The sequence below is a fragment of the Aptenodytes patagonicus genome, chromosome 6, assembly GCF_965638725.1.
Source record: "Aptenodytes patagonicus chromosome 6, bAptPat1.pri.cur, whole genome shotgun sequence".
NCBI classification, from domain to species: domain Eukaryota; kingdom Metazoa; phylum Chordata; class Aves; order Sphenisciformes; family Spheniscidae; genus Aptenodytes; species Aptenodytes patagonicus.
The window spans coordinates 76332523-76355008 of NC_134954.1; the positions used below are offsets into that span (position 1 = coordinate 76332523).

At 40.3% G+C, this 22486-nt stretch overlaps 1 protein-coding gene across 1 annotated transcript in view; it reads left to right on the forward strand.

Annotated features, from left to right (window-relative positions):
- The window catches only part of PKP4 (plakophilin 4), a 107865-nt gene that overhangs the window by 12477 nt on the left and 72902 nt on the right, over positions 1 to 22486 (forward strand). The window contains exon 2 of the mRNA XM_076343244.1: positions 20288 to 20421. Coding sequence (XP_076199359.1) covers positions 20293 to 20421 — 129 coding nt within the window. The 5' untranslated portion in view covers positions 20288 to 20292. The remainder of the gene's footprint in view (positions 1 to 20287; positions 20422 to 22486) is intronic.

Below are 22486 nucleotides of genomic sequence, written 5' to 3' on the forward strand. Positions count from 1 at the left end.
ACTAGATGACCTTTAAAGGTCCCTTCCAACCCAAACTATTCTGTGATTCTATGATTCGGAGATGCAGTGACTGTGCCTCTCACTTGGCCAACGTCAAGATCATTTCTTCATCTAGATGACAGAATATGTGGCTGTCAAACTTTCCACAGTGTAGGATTTATGTGTAGGTTTGTATGTTATCTTCAAATAGAATGGTGATTTACGTGTGCAAATTTACTTGGGCAGGGGACATTCAGCATCTCCCCCAAGTAAGTTATCATTTATCATGACACAACTACAATGTGTAGATTTTCTCCTGTGCTACTCATTTTGAATTGGTTAGAGCAGCTATGGCCTTGACCACCTTGACTAACTCTAAACTGAAGAGACAGGATCAGATCCCCATTTAATCCCAGGTGAACTTGAACCAAAATGTGAAGTCTTACCATAAAACTAGCAGATGGAGATGCAGTGTCTTGAACTAATTGTTTTCAAATGCCAATTTGTATCTTTAAACATGGTGGAACCTGAACGTGTGAGTCTGAAAATCCTGTGGATGTCCAGTTGTACTTGGTGTAGCTTTGTGGTTTAACCTCAGTTGGCAACTGAGCACCACACAGCTGCTCACTCACTCCCTACCTGCCCCCCCTCCCCAGGTGGGATGGGGGAGAGACTCGGAAGAGTGAAAGTGAGAAAACTTGTGGGTTGAGATAAAAACAGTTTAATAATTGAAATAGAATAAAATCATAATAATAATATACAAAGCAAGTGATGCACAATGCAATTGCTCACCACCTGCCAACCAATGCCCAGCCAGTCCCCGAGCAGTGGCCCCCCTGGCCGGCTTTCCCCCAGTTTATATACTGAGCATGACGGCACATGGTATGGAATATCCCTTTGGCCAGTTTGGGTCAGCTGTCCTGGCTGTGCCCCCTCCCAGCTTCTTGTGCACCTGCAGCCTTCTCAGTTGGTAGAGCGTGGGAAGCTGAAAAGTCCTTGACTAGTGTAAGCACTACTTAGCAACAACTAAAACATCGGTGTGTTATCAACATTGTTCTCATCCTAAATCCAAAACACAGCACTGTACCAGCTACTAGGAAGGAAATTAACTCTATCCCTGCCGAAACCAGGACATGTAGTTAGAGTGCTATGGGTGGATGCTAAATGTAGTAATAGCTTTGATTATTAAGAAGTTCAGCTACTGTATGAAGATATTTGTGTATATTTTATTCAAGAGCCCTAATTGAAATGGCCCTACCACAGAAGGAAAGCAAGCAAATCACCTTGATTTGACCGTAACATTTTCCAGTTGCAAAGAAGCCAGCAGGATATGAATCAAAACAACACTGACTGTAAACATGTCCCTAGAGGAGCTGGCTACTTTCTGGTGTTTTAACTGTGTGATTGAAGTAGTTTGACTTTCCTTATGGTAGATATGATTTTATTTGTATACCAACGTGCCCTTTTGTCATAAGAAAAAATAAATTGGGTATACCAATATGACAGGAATCCACTCTAAGGATCCTAACAGTGCAATTACAACAGTGAAGAAAATAGCCACCAATAATTCTATTCTCAAATAATATATTCAGTGTAGTTTTTCCACTTTTCCAAGATGTTCATTACACTGAGAAATTCCCTAATTTATAGTTATAGAGATAAATTTCTTTATTGTCATTTAAGACCTATTTGGTCGTCTCTCAGATGTCTCCTTATCCTCATTTTTATCCCCAAGTATTCATAGGAAACAATATGTCCTCAGTCTCTGTTTTGTAAGGTTTCTGCCTGTCAGAAGGGAGGGTTTGGTCCCTTTATCATCATGAGAGCCTTTGAATTCAGTCAGACCAGCACAACCAGCTGCAAATGTGAGAAACAAGACCTGTGCCAGGCACTGGGTTAATTTTTCTTTCATTATAAAGGAAGCAACACTTTAGAATCCCTGCTGGAAGTGTATTTTTGATGTATTCTACAATGGCATGTGCCATTACTGTGCCTATCTCACAGGAACAGCTAGTGAGTCTGTATTATTCTCACCAGTCACCTCTTTGTGATAACTTCATTGTCTGTTACAGAAGCTTTCATTGGTCACCATCTGTGGCTTGGCTAAAGACCAGCAGCAAGATTAGTTCCTCAAGTTCTTCCATAATAACATGCCTGCTTAATGCCCCAAGCCCTTCTTGCCTACCAAAGCCCCCACAAATTTGGAAGACATGTGAAGGCCAGGTGCTTTGACAATGTTAAACATGATCAATCACAAGGGAATTCCTAGTGGAGAAACTTCTTTCCAGATGGAGCTTCTCTTCAACACTACTTTTTTGTCTTCCTCGCCATAGACAGGCTGAATACATAATCATGATCATTTGAAAATAGAGACCATGTATAGCTTATTCTGTCTTAGGTACCTGGTAGGATATTACCTGACCGTGTTTTCTCTACAGACGAATGTTTTTGTTACTCTTGGAATTTCTTTGCTGCTTTAGCAAGTCTTGTTTAGCTTGATTGTCTATAACTTTCACATAATTCCATTATTATTTGACTTGGAAAACAACGGTTCTCAAAATTCATGGACGTGTAGATTTCTCCTTTCCCCTTAGGGTGCTCTACTTTTTCACTTGTATCTCTTTTAAAGTAGGTATGCTTCCCAGATAAGTAATTCTCTGTTGACTTAGATGTATGTTGCATGCTTCTGTGTGTCATCCCTTCCCCTGCTTTAGTTAGATACAGATTTGTTTGGTAGCACTAGCATCAGACAGCTCTGCTGAGCTCAGCTGGTTGATTTCACTACATTGTTTTCTATTTCATAAGATTTGGTCTTCTCAAATTGATGACTACAGTTACAGGTCTGCCTACTTAAATTATCCTTCCATTTTAAATTTAAATCAGTCCATAACAATGTGGTCCATGGCTATTTTGGCAACTGATTTTTTTCTGTTCTGTCTTTTAGGCTTGAGTTTGTTGAGTAAGTAATCTTTTTTTGTTGGTTTAATTGCTCTTTTGTCACCATATCCATGAAATGAATACCTGTGCCCCACCATTATGATGATTATTCGTCCATCAATCAATGTCTAGCGAAGCTAGGTCTTATAGAACCAAGTTTCCAGTGGTATTTGTTTCTAATAGAGCTTCCACCACAAAGTTTGAGTGGCCACTGCTAGCAGCTATCTCTTCTCTGCTGCTGGAGATGCACTAAAAAGCATTAATGGTTATGCTGTAAACTTTGTCCTTTTTCAAATGAGGGAAGACTGATTACAGAAATCAACAGTCTCCAGAGACATGACTTCTCTCTGAAGTTGAAAGCGGGTAACATGACTGTTCCTATCTTTTGAATTTTGCTTTGGTCAGTGGGTCTTACAATTCACTGATCAATTAAGTTTGTAACTAATAAATTGGAAATATCACAAAACAGTCTGTTGTGAAGACACTGAATGAATAGTTTATTAAGGAAGACTTTTTTTTTGTTGTTGAAAGTTTGTAGCTTTGAGCATGCTATATACTTGGCATGGACGCAAGTCTTTACATCTCTTGCAAATAGGTCATCAGTGAGGTTAGATCATCAGTTCTTCAGAATTCAGTGTGAAACCTGAAGTTCGTGTTGCCATTTCAATAAATAAAATGTTTCACTTTCATGAAGACATATTTGGGGATAATGAGGTCTAAAGAGTAGGCCCACCCCTGTGAGGCGTTAGTTGGTGACAAGTATGGAACAAGTAACCAACCTCGTGTCAGAGCTTTGTCCTGTGCCAGTTCTATTACGTTTTCCTTCATTTAAATGCTTTGTATTTCTAATTCCTATTGGTAGGAGTAGTGATGGTGATGACCTCGGTTTTGAAAGAATTTCAAATCGGCTTCTCTGAGATGAGGGCTGGCTCCCTGGCGTTGGTCTCAGCCTTGGAGACAGGCCCGACCCCTGGAGCACAGGCATGCTTAGCAGCATGGTGCAGCACTGTGCAGAGGTGGTCCTGCTGTCCCCAGCGCTGGGAGCACTGCAGCAGCAGCAGCAGCAGTCTGTGGGCAGGATAATCCTCCTGGGAGAAAGCCTAGGTTGTCCTGGGCCGGGTCGTGAACCTCACGTGACTCTTCTGTGTCTGCATTTCACTGCACCAGACACGCATGCTTTGTTCAGTGGTGGATGGCCTGTGTTGAATGCCAGTGTTGCTCAGATCCCTGTGTGCTGCTTTGCTAGTCTGAGGACAGAAACTCTCCACAACACCATGGGCATGTTACTCTATCAGTTCACTTGCAAGTAAATGCTACCTTTTAAGGTGACCATAAATGACAAGTTAAGGGACTTCTGGCTTATTCCATGTATCTGACAAAATCGTTGGGCATATCCTTCCTGTGGCTCAACAAGAGGATGTTGACAAGCAGCAACAGCATCACTATTAAAACCAGATAAAAATGGGACAAGGTAGTATGTGAGTGTGTGTGTGTTTACTTTGCTGTATTTGGACATGTTGATCTGAAGTCTGCATTAATAGTCTCGCTGAAGTCTATTTTTAAAACATATAAAAAAAGATTTTAACAATGTTCATCAGAAGGTGTGTTGAGAGTTATTTGGAGTTAACCAGCAGCATTACTGTAGAGAAACAAGTTACAAACTGTATTTGCCATTGTAAGGAAGCAACTTCTTTAAAAATGTTATTTGAAGAAATAATTATATGCAGACTATATAAGGCAGACAGTTTTCATTAAGTTTTTATTGTGCTTTTGTTTGACAAAAGAAGTGGAGTGTTATACACTTCCCTTAAACAAGAGAAGTGTAAGGTAGATTTTTGAGCCTATTTTTGCTCTTCCTTTGCTGGGTGTGTTAACATTTGCTCTGGCATTTGCAGCTTTACCTGTCTGATCATATGAGAACTGAACTAATAGAGAATGCACTAGGTGAGCTTTAAAAGAAAAAGCAAAAAGAGGTTAAACCCTCTGTAGAACCTCTTCTATGTCTTTGCTGAAAAGCTCCATTTTAAAATTTTTGGATTTGAAGTGGTCTCTCACAAATAGAAAGGCAAAAAATGCAATTAGGTAGATACGTATCCTGTTAACATCTGTAATTTATCCTGCTGTCTGTGATATTGAAAAGATAACTAGCAACTGACTTAAAACACTTTGCTGAAATGTTTCATTTTTAGATAGTATAAATGATACGTGTAACAAATATTTTCAGTTCCTGTGGTATAGTAATAGAGGTGTTTCTTCTCGATTCTTCCCTTTCAAATAGGACTGGTTTTAGTGCTTTATACTGCTGAAGGATGTTCGGGCTTTGTTTGGCTTGGGGTGCTTTTCTGCCTGGTGCTCAGCTGCTTCCTCTTCCTTACTTTACAGAGCTCAGAAAGTTCAGTTCAATATCAGCTGACTGAAATTGTATATATTTTTATGAAGCTTAACTAAGACATTCAAAAATGGAAAGATATGCCTCTAACTACAATTACTATTTAAGTGTTATATGCAATAGCAATCTTGCAAGTTCTGGAAGTGCATTCTTTTCTGCTGTTGTCATCCATGAGTGTATTTCCTGAGTTGTTATACTGACATTTTCCTGGACTTGCACAGTGCAAGCAAGAGCAGGCTTTCTCTATTTTGAAAGTGGAAATCCCCTAAACCAGTAATTAATTGTTGTGTTTTTAAAGACTTAAAATTGTGTAATTTTTCAACTACTTCATGTTATTGAGAGGATTTGCTTTTGATAGCTGTGTCTTAAACCCCTCATTTTGAGCTTCATGTTAAAGCACAGTGAAAATAACTGATTAAGTTTGTAACTTTTCTGGTGGTAGAGTTGCTTAATATCAGTATTAATTGTCAGGCATATCTAAATCATAACTGTGAGCATTTAATTTTTTCTATTATCTATAGTTATGAAAAGGTCTAAAAAATAAAGTTTGTTTGAATTTGGAAGGGGCGAAGAGCATGCCAGTATCCCATTTAGAAGAGAGAGTAGCACTTAAATAATTAATGTCATTGATATTGCCTGATACCTGGCAAGAAGATAGCAGTAGCTTTTAAATATTATCCTTGACCATTGATTTGTCTTTCCTGCGGTGACTTCAATATTTCAGCACTTAATCACTTTTCCCCATAGTCTCTGTTTTGTATCCAAACACAGGCAACTCCTATATAAAATTTGCGTAGTTTTGGTTGCTCTCTTGTAACTTTTCAATTGATCTAACTTGAAATTGGGTGCACAAAACTGGATATACTTCTTTAGCTAAGCAGACTGGGAAGATCGTGCATTTCAGTGCAGTGGGAAATGGAAAATAAGCAGGAGTGATAAATGAGGGGTGGTTGGTTCCTCCCCCCCCCCCGCCTTTTTCTCCTCCTTTTTCTTTGTCACAGGAAAGTATGCTTTCATTACAGGCATCCCAGCTTCATGTTGTTTTCCAGAGAGCTGTTGTCTTGCTGGTTGTCTTCAGCACTGCATTTGTTCCTGCTTCAGTGTAGGACTTTGATCATCTTTGTAGCCTGGGTGAACGTGAATATAGGCAAGGCAGGATTATGCGTGTGGAGGTAATGTGAAATCAGTGGGTATCACTGGGATGGATAGACAAGCTTTAACGTTCAGTTTGAGTTGGGATCAGCTGCTTTTGAGCTTGGCATTTGTTTTTAGAGAGATTCTCCTACAGTTCACGACCTCTGAATGCTGGCCCTACCACTCAATGATACGCGCATTCCCCTCTCCTGCCCCCAGCTATCATCTACAAAATGCTGACCATGGTGCTAGCTTTCATTTGTTATCCCAGGTAACTGTGTCCAGGCAGTACCTGTGACAGAACCCCATTTCAAGCCTTCTTTCGATGTAAGTGAACTGTTAACTACTGCTTTGATTACAACTTTCTAGCAAGTTACACTGGCTACCTCTTTTCCCCTGTGGTATTTTCACCTATGCTGTCTAGGCTGCTTGTCAGAAGGCCACGTGGCAGTGTCAAAAGCTTTACATTCAAGATGTATTTCTTCTAATGCTCTTTTCATAAAACAAAATTAGGTAGATTTGATATAATCTGCTCTTGACAAATCCACGCTATTTCTTAACACTTGAAAGTTCTAGTGCCTACAAAATAGCCTGTTACTGGTTTTGGTGTGCTTAATTTTCCCTGCTCAGAAATTAGAATTAGACTAGAATATGGAGCAGGGAATTAAAAGGTAGAAATAAGAATTATGTTGTTGTGACCAGTATTTGAGATTCCTTTGAAACTTTGGATTTGAGCTTTTAAAATACCTTTGAGTCATATTTTCAGTCTTTCAGGAACTGAGGCAGGAAAGCTATCTAAATGCTGTCTCCAACTGGTAAACTTTTATGCAAAATACTGCCATTGCATGACAAAATTGCCTGTAGGAGATTTTACAGGAAGAAATGTTTTTCACTGAGAGAAGAAAATCGCATCTTAGCATCATCGTAGAGTGCTGCGTAAAGATGCAGTACTTCCAGACAACAGGAAGCTTGTGAATACTGGTGTGAGAGTTTCTTTTTGTTTTAACTGAGCATCAGTAAAAAACCTGAACCGTTTGCCATCATTCAGTATTTGTATCCCTTCTTGACCATTTCCACACTTAATCTTCATTCCTTTGGTATATAGTTTTCTATCCCTCTGAATTTTCTTGTTGCTGTATACTGAATTGTCTACATTTTGTACTGTGGGCATCTATTTCAGAGCGTGGTTAAAATTATTGACATTATTTAATGTACCATTGACCTGACTTTTCTCCCCTTATGGCACTTCTGCAAAAAGTCTTCATGCCTAGCCAAACATTTTAACCTACGTGTGTCTAACTTTATAGTTACGCCCTATCATCCACCCCCTACTATGGGAAGGCATATGGTTTGCTTTGGTAGGAATAGATCATATAATTTTGTATTTATCAACATTAGCTCATTCACCTTGCTTTATGGTTTTCCTCAAGTTACTTAGTTGTCTTTGATCTCCTCTAATCGTAATGTCACTTGTAAATTTTGGTGTTTCACAGCTCTTCCATCTCTTTATAAAAGTATTAGTATAAATACTAAATTTTCTCTAGAGTTATGTGTAATCCTACTACAAGTACTTAAAGTTTTTAAGGGTAAACAAAGTCAAATATACCTCAGAAAAATAATACTGATGATACTGCTTTTTTGGGAGATTGGAAAACTGATTGATGTATTGGTAATTTTGGCCTTAAAAGCCAGACGCTTGTTGTCTAATTCATGTAGAGTTTGCTACTACACGCAACTTTTTTTAGCTTCTAGCTTGGAGAACAGAAAAGGAGAGCACTCCGTTTGCTTAAATATAGAAGTTTGCATGTAGAGCATTCTTAGCAGCAAACTGAGTTTTGCTGTGCAGTTACGTTTCAGAGCAAAATGAAGAGTAAACTACAGTTTAGCAATTGCTAAAACTTCATTTTAGTAAAGCCTTTTGCTTAATCCATAGCCATGTTTATTAGAAAACAGTGGCATTGCCCAATTGATCTTTATGGTATACAAGATTTTGACATTTCTGTAGTAGTCATTTGAGCAGGAACAAACATAGGTTGCATTAAAGAACTTATAAATGTATCCTGAGGAAAAGCAGAAGTTTTAACATCACCAGTTTCTACACTTTGCAAGGGCGTAGCTGGATTTTTCTCCCTGCTAAACCCGATTTAAGTTGCTGCTCATTGGTCAGTCATTCCTGAACCATGGTTCTTAAAGCAGAGATGGAGACTGCAGTGTCAGTAAAAATACGCGAGTCTGTTATAAGTGAAATCACACCACTGATCTAGTCTGGTTTTGTTTTTTTAAAGGCAGGATGCAACAGGGGGTTGATAATGTCTAGTTCCAGACCATCTCAGTGATGCACCTTACACTACGTCCCTCAAAAACTTGCATTGGCAAAACAGGGGGAGCTGTGGAAGTCTGTAACTCTTCAGCTGTCTTTTAAAATTGTGGTTGTAGCTGTCAATTTTTATCATTGGGAAAATTGTTTATATAATAATTTTTTTCCAATATGCTAAATGACAAAATTGAGACGCATACTTCTATAAATGCATATAAAATGAATTTGGTTTTATAATGCTTCCAGTTGAAATACATCTGCCTACAGTTAGTGTGCATTATATCTAGCAATAATGTATAGAGCAATACTTCAGTAATAATTTTACAGGGCTAGGAGAAAATATAAGTGGAAATTTAATAACACCTGCAGATATTGTTCTGCTTGGTAGTGTTTATATCTTTACTTACAATTATTCTCAGTTTAACTCCTGTTTGCTTGTTTATAGGAGTTTTCAGGTGGGAGATTGAAAAGTGTCGGTTTGGAGCTCCTACACTTTGCAAGCATTTAGTAGCAGTACTGCACAGCATACATGCACTGCAGTTACTCGGCCATTACAGTTTTTAAGTTGTGTTGTTCTGTGACATTCATTCTGAATGACTTCATACCCTAAATGAATTGAGAATATTCCAACTGCAAACTAAGAATTTATCCTTCTATGAATGGTTGAATGAATAATTGATTAATGTCTTTGTCACCTGACAGTCTGTGTGGAAAATCTAAAATCCTTCTGTGATACTACAGATCCCTCCTCCCTCTCAGTCTGCACTAGGATAAGACTGAACTTTCTCCCTTGAGATAAATCTGCTGTTTGTTTGCTAGTCTGCAGACTTGGTTTTGAGCACTATGCTCTGGTGAGGTTGTTCTAAATGGCAATGGATTCAGATATATGGGCTGAACAGAGCAATACATACTCGGGATGGTCCAAAGGAAAGGTTCAGATTTGGGGTCTGTCATTTGTGTTTTCTTTAAGGCACGGAGCCTTGTTGACTTAAACTACTGAAAACTCTATTTATTACCAATTAGCTTGCGGTACTTCATATATTTGTGAAGTGCGAACATTCTCCAGACATCCTTCAGGTGACAAAGATTCTTCTTTTTTTAAGGTGAGCTACAAATAGTGCCTCAGGCCTTGACGGATATGATCATAAATATGCCTTTATTCAAAATGGTTGTCTTCTATATCTGTGTGATCTCTTCTATTGAATGGTTAGTTTGAAAGTTATAAAAATATTAATCTTGTGAGCATGTTACGACTGGATATTCGCAGATGTAGAATCTTGCCTGCTCACTAGAGTGGAGTTAAAGTATGTAGCCATCGGCCAGAAAAAAAAAAAAAGGCTGTCTTTTACGAGGAGCTGTAACAAAAATACATTTATTCAAAAGCTAGGGTAATAATTTTTAACATTTTAAAAAGGACATAGCACCAGATGCCTTTTGAACCTGAATGTATTTAAAAAAAAAAAGGGGGAAAAATGTATCCTGAAAAGAAAAAGGGATGAGGAAGACAGTAAATTTAGCAGTAAGATATTTGAACACATCTCCCACATTTCTCAGACAGTGGATCAGTTGCATGTAGGTTTCTTTTGTTACTGAGGGACTCAGTCTGCACAATTATGTAGGTGTAATTTTTTTTATCCTGTCATTACAGAAGTCAATTTCTTCCATGTTTTCATCAGATAATATATTTGCTTCCCTGGTTTCATCGTTAAGCCCATGTGAACAAAACTTCTGCACTACTAATGTCCATAAAGAAAAGTGATATCTTAACAGGATGTTTAGCTTATAGTGTGATATTTGAAGTAACTTGACTTACTGCATCTGGAAATTTTTAAACCTATTTTTCATGTAAACGTTTGAGCCATCTTTCACATAATCCATTTTTAATTGCTTGCATCATCTTTGCAAGTGGATAAGTTGTCATCTGCTGTCTTTTCATCCAAACACATGACTATAGACTGGTAGACATAATACAGTTTGTCTTAGTTCAGTCACTTGGTTGCACCAAGCTTGAGAATGCAAATCACTGCCTAGTTTGTAGGCGAGCAACACTCCATCCTTGTAGCAGGATGGACCTAATAGGAGCTACTCATACCTAGAAGTGTACTGACATGTCTGTGAAGTAACTCAAACAGTCAGATAAATTTTAATCATGTCTTCATCTAAAAACTGTAGAAATGTAGTAAGTCTTGATTTGGTTTTGACTTTCACATATACTGTAAATGAAAAAACAAGAGTCTTTGACCGAGAGCTGAGATGTGCCTTGTTGCTTAAGCATAGATTTGTAAGAATAACTTACTTGTATAATAAATGTCAGTGTCCCAGCAAGCTGATTTTAGCTTATTGGAGCTTTTTTCTTCTGTACTAACGAGTATTGCTCTGATGTCCTTGGTGATTTACTCCTGTTGCTTGAGTTAATCTTGTAGCTAGATAAATATGAGAATTTTTAGTGATGAGATGTTGCTCGTTGTTTTTCTCATGTTTCCCTCTTGAAAGTAATACAGTCTATCCTATCCTAGTTGACAGCATTCATAAGAATTATATTACCTCTTCAGTGCGAATTACTCTGGTGACTTTTGTTACTCGCTTCAGGTCAGCAATGGGAGGCTCAGAAACAGGGAACACAGGTAAAGAGAAAATTTGGGAGAATCACCTGTGTAAGGAAGGCGAGAGGAATACGGAAGGAAATTAGTAGGAAGCTGTGGAAAAGCACTGCTTTTGCTGTTTTGCAGGCAACCTGGAAAGGTCTGGGTTCTCCTTGGGCCCGCACTACAAGGAGAGGGATTACTCGGTGCTGGCAAAACTACCTGGATATCTCTAAGAAAATAACAGGAGGAGCAGTGGAAGGTGGGGAGTGGAGACTAATGAGAATGAAGAATTAAAGCATGGTTTCCTACACTGAGTGATTTCTCATATTTCTTCTCTCCTTCTCAACTGTGTATTCTTGTTCCTTCCTTGCATCAGTGATTGTACGGCTGCAAGATGGCTGGTTCAGAAAAATACACCCCACCCCCCCAAAAAAAGCATAGCTTTGTGTCAGATGAACTCACTGAACCTATTTGCTTTGCAGCTGTTTGACCATTCGATCAGACACAAAAGAAGACATTATGCATTTTGGCAACCTACAACCTCACTGCAAGCTTAGAGGACCAGTGTGAAAGCCAGGATTGGCAAGCTACTAAAGAGAACTGGTGAATCTGCCCCATCATCAATGCTGGGGTGCCAAGAAGTCTGCTGCATTTGTACAAAAGGAGAACATCTGGGAGGTTTTTAGGAGTAGGTGTTTTTGCGTGCTAGATGTAAACAAGCTAATTGTGCATAGTGGAGGCAATAGGTATCCTCTAAAGAGACAGTTAAAGTGGCTGTTGAAATGTGGTTTACTCAAGCAAATCCCTGCAGTTGCCTAAAGAGATGGTCTCTGCTGTACACTTGTTGGATTGAAAGCTACCTCTTTTTGATGGTTTGGTTTGCTCTGATCTGACTTTCTGTGTGGTTTCATGAAACCATTTCAGTGAGCTTCCACGGTAGAGAGGACGGAAAAGCCACTATTTTCAGAATTATTGTAGGGTATTTCAGACTAGAGGCTTCAAATTGAACAGCTTTATTTTCCTTGCACACTTGCATCTCGTTTGAAAATGTAAATGCAGGCCAGCCTTAGAGCTAGATTGTCACTGCTTCTGTTCTTTTGTCTTTTGCTTTTTAAATAGAGAATTTCAAAATTCAGAATAGGTGTTAAGAATTTTCCTAGACATATGCTACAAGATGAAGCATTTAACAATTTTTCTGAAAAATTATTTAAATGATTGAAAATACATTATTTTGATCAGAGACTGAAATCTACTGAAAATAGTAGCAAATTCTTACTGTTCTCAAGTCTGCTGTTAATCTCCCCCAAAAGTTTCAGAGGATCTCACATGACAGTTTTGAGCTATACTAGAACCATTTACACCATTCACAAATCTGTAGTTCTGCAACATCCACCAAAAGATCATCTCAGAACATTTAAGTCTTTCAATTGTCATGTATTCTTTGCTATAGCAGAGAACTTAAGTCTGTAAACTTTTCTCTCATATTCAGGAATTTTATGAAGTTATGTGAATAAGATATGCTGAAATGCATTGCACAAAGCAGTAGAACAATAAAATATGTTTTCTGAGTTTTCATTATGCCTACATAGATCTCAGTGTCTTTGACGTGCAGGAACAGTGTGAGAATTAAAAGAGCTGGGTTACAGGGAAGCTTTAAGGTGCCTTTATAAATGGTACCTGTGTATATTGTCTGATTCATCCACATATAAGGTTTGTAGAAAGCAGCCCCGCATCTGTTCTGACTGCAGCTTAGTAGCTGTGATACTGCAGCAAAGGGTTGTAGGGGATGAGGATTTGGACAGACAAGGAAAGATGTAGGAACAAAGTCTCCCATTCTGGGTGAGATCTAACTGCTGGGCCATGACAAAAGAGGCAGGCAATATAACTATGGACCTAATTTTTTGAGGGATGAAGTCTGGTTGTTTGTTTTCCAATAATGAACCAGTTATCCATACCCGAAGGAGTGAGTAACACAACTCAGGAAGTATCTTCAGCCAGTAAATCCCAGTCTTGCGTAAGGAAGAAAGAGGTTTTCTTATTAACTCCTCCTGAGTTTTACTTGTACCTGGTTTTAAGGCTCTCGTGAATCCTGCATTTGGTATTTCCTATTCCTGTAAAGTGAATATGAGAATCTAAATTAACTTGTGAGTTCCTTTCCTCAAACAGCATGCCTAGACGGAGGCACAGTGGTGGGGACAGGGTCCTCTGAGGGGCTGGGCTTCAGACAGCATCTCCCCGTTCCTTCCTTTCCTGCACCACATCACCCTGAGCTCATGTGCCTGGCAGCTGCCTGGCCACACAGGAGGTCAGAGTGAATGAGCATACTCGTTTGCAATAGCTTGAGTATGTATGTAAGTGTTTGTAGGATCAAAGCCAACAGCTGTCTAATCTTGAAATTGAGATTAGAAAATCAGTAACTTTGCCAAGAAACGTGTTAATTGAAAGAACAGCAGTTAAAACAACTGCCTATGTGGAAGGGTATAGTGTTCTCATTATACCTCTTAACACTGAGATAGATGTACATTTAACATTGACATCTTCATTAATAATTAATTTGATTGGTTTTCATCTGAGTGTTATTATTAGAGACTCAATATTGGGTATATTCTCTGTTCAGAGAAATTACCGTACCTTCCAACTAGTTTGGATGTACATTTTCTTGACTGGTTACAGAAATTTACTACAGATAGATTGAAGAGTTATTTCACAGTGTTGGGGTGAGAAGAGAGTGACAGATAAAATTATGGAAAAGACAAATTGAGATCATCTCACATCTGTGCTTATATCATATTTTTGTAGAGGTTTTTAGTCAGTCCAGTTTTAAGCATTCAGTTAGACAATATACTTTGAAAGTGATCACTTACAAGGAATCGGCACTACATTTTAATAGTACTTTTGTGGCATATCATAGATAAAAAAAAACCTTGACTTTTTGAAGCTTCTAAGTAAAGTAAAAAAAAAAAGCTGAGCTTTTCTTCCCCGTATGTCTTACAGAAAATTAAGAAGTCTCTTTTGTTTGATGGAATAAATATTGCACTGATTTCAGTGTTTTAAGGTATCTCATAACTTGTTTTTGTAAACCATAGTTAGACCTTTGGAAAGAACTGGAAACTTAGAAAGTATGACCATGATGGGATGTTGTACTGGTTTTTGGCTGGGATAGAGTTGAATTTTTTTCATAGTAGCTCCTATGGTGCTGTCTGCGATTTGTGACCAAAGCAGTGTTGATGACACAGGGATGTTTTAGTTATTCCTGAGCAGTGCTTGCACAGCCTCAAGGCCTTTTCTGCTCCTCACGCCACCCCACTAGCGAGCAGGCTGGGGGTGCACAAAGAGCTGGGAGGGGACGCAGCCGGGACAGCTGACCCCAACAGACCAAAGGGATATCCCATACCATATGGCATCGTGCTCAGCAATAAAAGCTGGTTGAAAGAAGGAGGAGGGGGGGGACTTAAGGCATTTGTCTTCTCAGTCCACTGTTACGCATGATGAATCTGAGCTTTCCTGGAGATGGCTGAACACCTGCCTGCTGATGGGAAGCAGTGAATGAATTCCTTATTTTGCTTTGCCTGTGCGTGCAACTTTTGCTTTCTCTACTAAACTGCCTTTATCTCAAGCCATGAGTTTTTGCACTTTTACCCTTCAGTTCTCTTCCCCATCCCACTGGGGGCGAGTGAGCGAGCAGCTGTGTGGGGCTGAGCTGCCCACCGGGGTTAAACCACAACACATCTAAATATTTAATTGATTTAAAGCAACAGACATGCATAACTGCATAACTGAGAATTCAGTGCTGCCTTTATTTATTTGAAAGATTGGCTTTATTTATTATCGTACTGTATTTTGTGTTTCTCACCTGGAAGTCCCAAAACACAATGGACACTCCCCTGGTTACCGTGCAGATGAAGACGTGTTGGGATGTATGGACAAGAAAGCAGCCCATTTCTGAAAGAAACTCATGTGTAACTTGTGAGAGTTTTTGAGATTTGGCCTTTTGATTACTTAGCAAATATTCCTAAATGAAGGAAAAGCTTGACTGGATAGTTTTATTACTTCATGATATGCTTGCAAATTTAACAGTCCATTTAGAAACCTGAAATACTGAGTTCTAGTCATAAAAGAACTCTGGAAAGTGATTTAAAAAAATCAGGTATGGCCCTGGGAATCGTAATGTGTATTCTGTGATTCTTTGGGTTATTACAGGTTGATGAAAGCATTGATTTTTACAAGTAAAACCTTAAAAGAATACATTTTTATTCTCTAAAACCTTAAAGTTACATCTTTGACTTTTCAAAATCCTTTTATAACTATTAGAGCATGGTTTTTATTCTGCTTTCTTGAATGCTATTTGACTCGTTCTTGTAGAAACAAGGGTCCTTGAAGTTTTAGGTGTATGCCAGGCTTACGGTTGGCTTATAAAAATCTCTGTGGCAGCCTTTGTATTTGCAAGCTTGAAATGAATAAAAATGTTGTTTCAAAAGTGCCAGACATGGCTGTTTTTTTGTTTGGTGGTACTTTGCAAGCCAAATAGCATGTAATAGCACTTTATATCTATTCTCCAAGAGTAAGTTCTGTTCCAGTTGCGAGGGACCCACCTCCGTCTCCTTCAGACATACCCACAGGCCTTTCAACACAGATTGCGATCAACTGAGTCTGATAAAGTGACAGTGGAAGAAATGGTTGTTATCTTTTGCTTTTCTTTCTTTTTTTCTTTTTTTCCCTTTTTTTTTTGTTGTTGTTAGAAAATCAACTTACTGTATTCTAGCTTCTGTGGTAGAGGTAAGGACTCTGGTAGCTGGAGGAGGTGACAGTGCTGCCGTTCACTCCTTCTCCAGTCACGAAGGAAGAGGGCTTCTCACCTCCGCTGCCTGGAGGGGTGGGTGGGCTGTGCGCAGTGCCGGTCTCTGCAGAGCCGCCCTGCCGGGGCTGCCTGCCCCACGGTCCTGTCAGGTGCGGCCGCACCACTGTGCCTGGGGAGAGGAACAGCAGGCATGGGAGGGCCAGGAAAACGCTGTCTCGCCTCCCTTTCTCGTGCTCTCTTCCCTTTCCTCCCTGTTTCTCTCACCAAATCTGTGGCACCTAAGCGAAGAGTGTATTTATTCGGAGCCAGCCAGGAATAGGCAGGTGGGAGGGGAGGAGAGGAGAGGCGGGCCGGAGGCCGTGGTCCAGGTGGGGCTGCTGCCTCCTGCCCCCTGGGGCTTGGCGGCCTGGGTGGGGAGGGCTGGGGGGCTGCGCACCCTGCAGCCTGCCGCTGTGCCCCACTCCCCCGTGGCCAGGGCCTGAGCACCTGCCCTGGTGGTCGGTGGTGAGGAGTGGTGCCAAGCTGGAGCCGGCGAGCATGGCGGTGGCGGGGCCTCCTCTCCCTCAGAGAGCAGGGTGTGGGCGAGGTGAGGTGGGGCTGGCGGGGAAGGGCTTTATTGGGGTGTTGAGGTGCTGTGCTTGTGGTGGGAGAGGAAGAAACATGTACTCTGGACTTAAATTTTTTTAGATTAGGAGAAGGACAGAGTGTGGCCATGATGGTGGTTCGGTCCTGTTGGAAGGTGAGGTGAGGGAAGAAGGAAAAGAAGTTGCTCTTTGTGTCGCTAAACTAGTGTGTTCGGATTTCCCTTTGCAGTCCTGATGCCAGAAACCTGGCAGCGTGGTATTTGTGCAATTTCTTTTTCTTTGTTCCAGAAGATAAATGCAATACGGACATAAAGTGAAAATGGGCTATTTATACAGACTCTTTTCAGGTTACTGGACAGTCTCCCTGTATGACTTGTGCGGTTGTTGAGGGGAGGAGAGGCCCTTCTCCAGAAAGCAATTGAGCCTGAGTGAGGCTCTTGCTCTAACATGCTTTTGGAAGCAGCTTTTCTTTTTCTATTCACGGTGATAGAAGCTGATGGGTGACCAGGCTCCTGCACCATATGTTGCCCCCATGACTACTCCACTGCCTCTCATCACTCATCTCACTTTAGTTTCTCTGAAGCTTTTGTTTGATTCCCTCAGTGGCTGATGTGAAACTGCACGTTAACTGTGATACCAGCTCTTTTAGCAGACTAGAATAGTGTGGTTGATAAAGACCACCTGCTAACACACTTGAAGAGGCTCGTAAGCCTGACCAGAAGTTGTCCTCCTCATGGTGCATGTGCTGCTGTACACGAAGCGGAACACAAGTACTTTTTCTTACATCCTCTCTCTTCTGGTTTCCACTCATCTTTTCTGCCCAAGGCTGTCTGTAGTAGCATAGAAGTCCTCTGACAACATAGTGCTTTGCCTGTACTCAGCCTCTGTGTATAGGCACCAATGCAGAAAAAGTCCCGAGAGGGCAAGCAATCCTGTAGGGTGATTCTGGAAGAGATCCCTTGAGGGTCAACTCAACTACTCTTCCAACCAAATCAGGAACATGCAGCTTTAGCACAGCCACTGATCTTGTAGGTTGTTCTGTGTCTTTTTAGGGTAGTGTGTGCCCAGCTTTATGCCGATTCAGCATTTAGAAGGTAGGTGATGGAGAAGGGATGGTCATGGTTAAAACAGGTCATAGAATCATTAAGGTTGGAAAAGACCTCTAAGATCATCGAGTCCAACCGTCAACCCAACACCACCATGCCCACTAAACCATGTCCCTAAGCGCCTCATCTACACGTCTTTTCAATACCTCCAGGGATGGTGACTCAACCACTTCCCTGGGCAGCCTCTTCCAATGTTTAAACACTCTTTCAGTAAAGAAATTCTTCCTCACGTCCAATCTAAACCTCCCCTGGCGCAACTTGAGGCCATTTCCTCTCGTCCTATCGCTTGTTACTTGGGAGAAGAGACCAACACCCCCCTCACTACAGCCTCCTTTCAGGTAGTTGTAGAGAGCGATAAGGTCTCCCCTGAGCCTCCTCTTCTCCAGGCTAAACAACCCCAGTTCCCTCAGCCGCTCCTCAGAAGACTTGTTCTCCAGACCCCTCATGAGCCTCGTTGCCCTTCTCTGGACATGCTCCAGCACCTCAACGTCCTTCTTGTAGTGAGGGGCCCAAAACTGAACACAGTATTCGAGGTGCGGCCTCACCAGGGCCGAGTACAGGGGCACGATCACTCCCCTACTCCTGCTGGCCACACTATTTCTGATACAGGCCAGGATGCCATTGGCCTTCTTGGCTGCCTGGGCACGCTGCCGGCTCATGTTCAGCCGGCTGTCAACCAACACCCCCAGGTCCTTCTCTGCTGGGCAGCTTTCCAGCCACTCTTCCCCAAGCCTGTAGTGTGGCATGGGGTTGTTGTGACCCAGGCACCGGACCTGGCACTGAGCCTTGTTGAACCACATACAGCTGGCCTCGGCCCATTGATCCAGCCTGTCCAGGTCCCTCTGCAGGGCCTTCCTACCCTCGAGCAGATCAACACTCCCGCCCAACTTGGTGTCGTCTGCAAACTTACTGAGGGTGTACTCGATCCCCTCATCCAGATCATTGATAAAGACATTGAACAAGACCGGCCCCAGTACTGAGCCCTGGGGAACACCGCTCGTGACCAGCCGCCAACTGGATTTAACGCCATTCACCACAACTCTCTGGGCCCGGCCGTCCAGCCAGTTTTTGACCCAGCGCAGAGTACACCTGTCCAAGCCGTGAGCCGCTAGCTTCTCTAGGAGAATGCTGTGGGAGACAGTGTCAAAGACTTTACTGAAGTCCAGGTAGACCACATCCACAGCCTTTCTCTCGTCCACTAGGTGGGTCACCTGGTTATAGAAGGAGATCAGGTTGGTCAAGCAGGACCTGCCTCTCATGAGCCCGTGCTGGCTAGGCCTGATCCCCTGGTTGTCCCGCACATGCCTTGTGAGCGCCCTCAAGATGAACTGCTCCATAATCTTCCCTGGCACCGAGGTCAGGCTGACAGGCCTGTAGTTCCCCGGATCCTCCTTCCGGCCCTTCGTGTAGATGGGCGTCACATTGGCAAGCCTCCAGTCATCCGGGACCTCCCCCGTTAATCAGGACATCATGACTGAGAAGTGTTACGGGTTTGTTCCTGGCCTTGGAGCCTGTTTGCAGCGTAAGCTGCTCCTTGCAAAATGAAGAGAAGAAAGGTGCTGTTCGTATTGGTCTCCTCTAGGAATATTGAGTTTGTTCTGAAAATCTGAAATGAAATATTGACTACTTTTAACATTAGACCTTATGAGCTTTATTTTCTTTTTTCTGAAGGAAATTAAAGCGTGTTATATGCGCAGAAATTACATCAATGCCACCTACTTGCTATTTTCAGTGTTAAACACTTCGTAACTATCTCTGTGATATTAGTTAATAGTGACTTCTATAGTTGAACAAATTAGTTGCTTTTTTTACATGTACTGGAATAGTTAGTGTGCTGCCTCCACGATAATGAGGCTTGGGGTTCTTGAGTGCTAATCCTGTCTGTCCTTTCCACGCTATCCATAGCCCAGGGCAATTGGTTTAACTTTAGTGTTTTAATTTCCTCTTTTGCAAAAAGAACACTAGAAGCATTATTCCCATTAACTTTTTATTACCATAATTAGTCTCTTCCATGGTTTGTTCCTCACAGCAAAGCACTCTGCTGTTACATGTCATTCTTCTATGCTAAAAACTGCACATGTGGTAAACTTTGACTGATCCTGGGTGTTCTTGATTTTTAACACTAGTATTTTTCACGCATCTTGGATTTTGCTACCTTTAGTAACTACCACAAAGTAGTATTTTAAAAATAATCTTTAAACGTCATGCTGCCTAGTTGCTTCTGCCCAACCCTCACATTCTGTATGTAATTCTGATTTTAGTTTATGAAGGTGAAGCACAGTAATATTGATATTAATAATACAGTATGTTGATATTAATAATACAAAGTTCTCTGCTAATTTGGTTGTTTGGAAAGGTTTTAGAAAAAAGATAAGAGAATTTATAATCCTGAAAACTTGAATTTTCTTAAACATCACCGGCTCAAAATGTAAACTATTTTAAAATATTGTTATTACAGGCAAAATGCCAGCCCCTGAGCAGACCCCAGTGGTGGAGGAGGGGCTGCCACAGACAACACAGGAAACTTCCACAGGCCCAGGCATGGAACCAGAGACTACTGCCACTACCATTTTAGCTTCTGTAAAGGAACAGGTATATGCCTTGTTTTCAGCAATTCAGAAATTCAGTATGCGTTGTGGAGTTAACCATTGTCTTTTATTGCATTGCTGGAAAAAAACATCGTTTCTAAAACGTGTTGCCTGGTGTTGGTATAGTGTATTTTGTAGGTCAGGATGTTAGAATCTGAATATAAAGGGTTCATTTAATTGCATTGAACAGAAGCATCATTATGGTATTCTGTATCCCTTGGAATGTATGCACTGTTGTTGTAAATCAGACTTGAAATGCAGGCTTATTGTTTAAAAAATAAAAAAGAAAACCTAATGTGGAATTGATGCAACATTGAGAACCAGTCCTTTTTGTACATTCTGCAAAGTTGTGTTACAATGTTACAGAAATCTGCACATAAAGGTTTTGGCATGATTAATTTTGTTAAAGAATGGGGTTTAAACTTTGAGTTTGGTTTCAGTTATCAGTACCAAGGTAGTAATATATTTTAATCTGCAACACATTTATGGAGATGTATCTTAATGATAGTCTCTATAGGGAAAATAAAATTGTGTTTGAAATAAAAGTTCAGCCTTAATTTGTAAAGATCATTCAAGGGGAAAAAAATGCAGTTTTACAAAGAAACGTTCTAACTGAAGTTTTTGGGGGTTTGGGGTTTTTTTTGTTTTAAAAAAACACAGGGAGAGAAGTAATAGTTGGCTTTCATTGTCAGAACTAGAAATAATGATTGTCTTTCTTGGCTTAATACATAAACTGTAACACCTGAATTTCAGAATAAATCTGATTTGCTGTCTCTGTTTCAGAACTTCTTTTAAGATAAATCAGTACTTGATTCATGATACTAACTCTAAATGCAAACGCGTCATGTATTAGTTCTCATATGTTGTCCCATACTAATATTAAGAAAAAAGGTGAAAATTAGATTATATTGTCTTGATATCAACAGATTTCATACCCATAGAACCTTCAGTCTTAAGTGAAAATTTCCTGCAGGATGATGAAATTTAGATCTTTATTTTCATGCCTAAATTAATAGTATCACAAGTATTTTAAGATGATAATAGCAACCCTAGTAATTTCTTAGTGATATTAAAACTAATATTAAATATTCCAATGTGGAGGATATTGACGCTGGAGGCTATCGAGATACGAGTAATCGCAGTCATCTGAGTTACAGTGATCTTGAGTCACCTCTCATTGTCTGAGACAGTAGCTTGCCTTGTGCCATCTTAGCTTATCACAAATGTCAATTGGAACTCATTTGCTTAAAGTACATTTGTGGTGATTTTTAAGTTGGTCCATTTTATTTTGCAGTTCACAAAGAACATGCTCATAATGGTAGCTTAGTTGATGAGCAGCATTGCAATAAATGACAGTACTGTAATTGCTAGTGATCACCAGCCAATAATCTTACTGCTGTGTTTACTATCCAGAATTGCTTTTGTGTGGTTTTGATGCAATAGTGATTGCTTAAACTGAACGTACAATTATGACAACGTTGTCTACATTAGGTTGATACATGATAAGTAAACAGTAAAAAGGCATTTGTTAACATCCACTTTCCTACCCAAGAAAGGGGTTTTATCTTTTTCTTGTTCTTAGAGAAAAAATGATAATGGAATATTTCCTCGTTTTAAAAAGGAGGTTAAAACCTCTTCCCCTTTCCATTCATAAAGACTACTTAATATGTGGACTATTAAGTAACTCAATTCTGATGAAAGGAAAAAATAAAATTGTGTTTAATAGTGAAACACAAACTTCAGAACTGTAGCCTAACTTTAAAATGTATAGACACATCAGAACGAATACAAGGGGGAGGAAGATGTAAATTGTACTTCACTCTTGAAAATGATAACATGAAATAATTAAGAGCTGAACTGTTGCTTTCTGGTATTTTTTTCTGTTGATAATAATTATGGACACTGACATATTCAACACCCTTCCTGTATGGCAGAAAGCCCAGAACAGAATATTTTCCAGTGCAGTTATTTACTTTATTAAGCTTGAACAGAAACTACTATACTGTTTGCTATGGCCTAACTTCCTTTTGTACAGGAATCTCTCTTTATTTGCAGTAGGTCTGAATTTG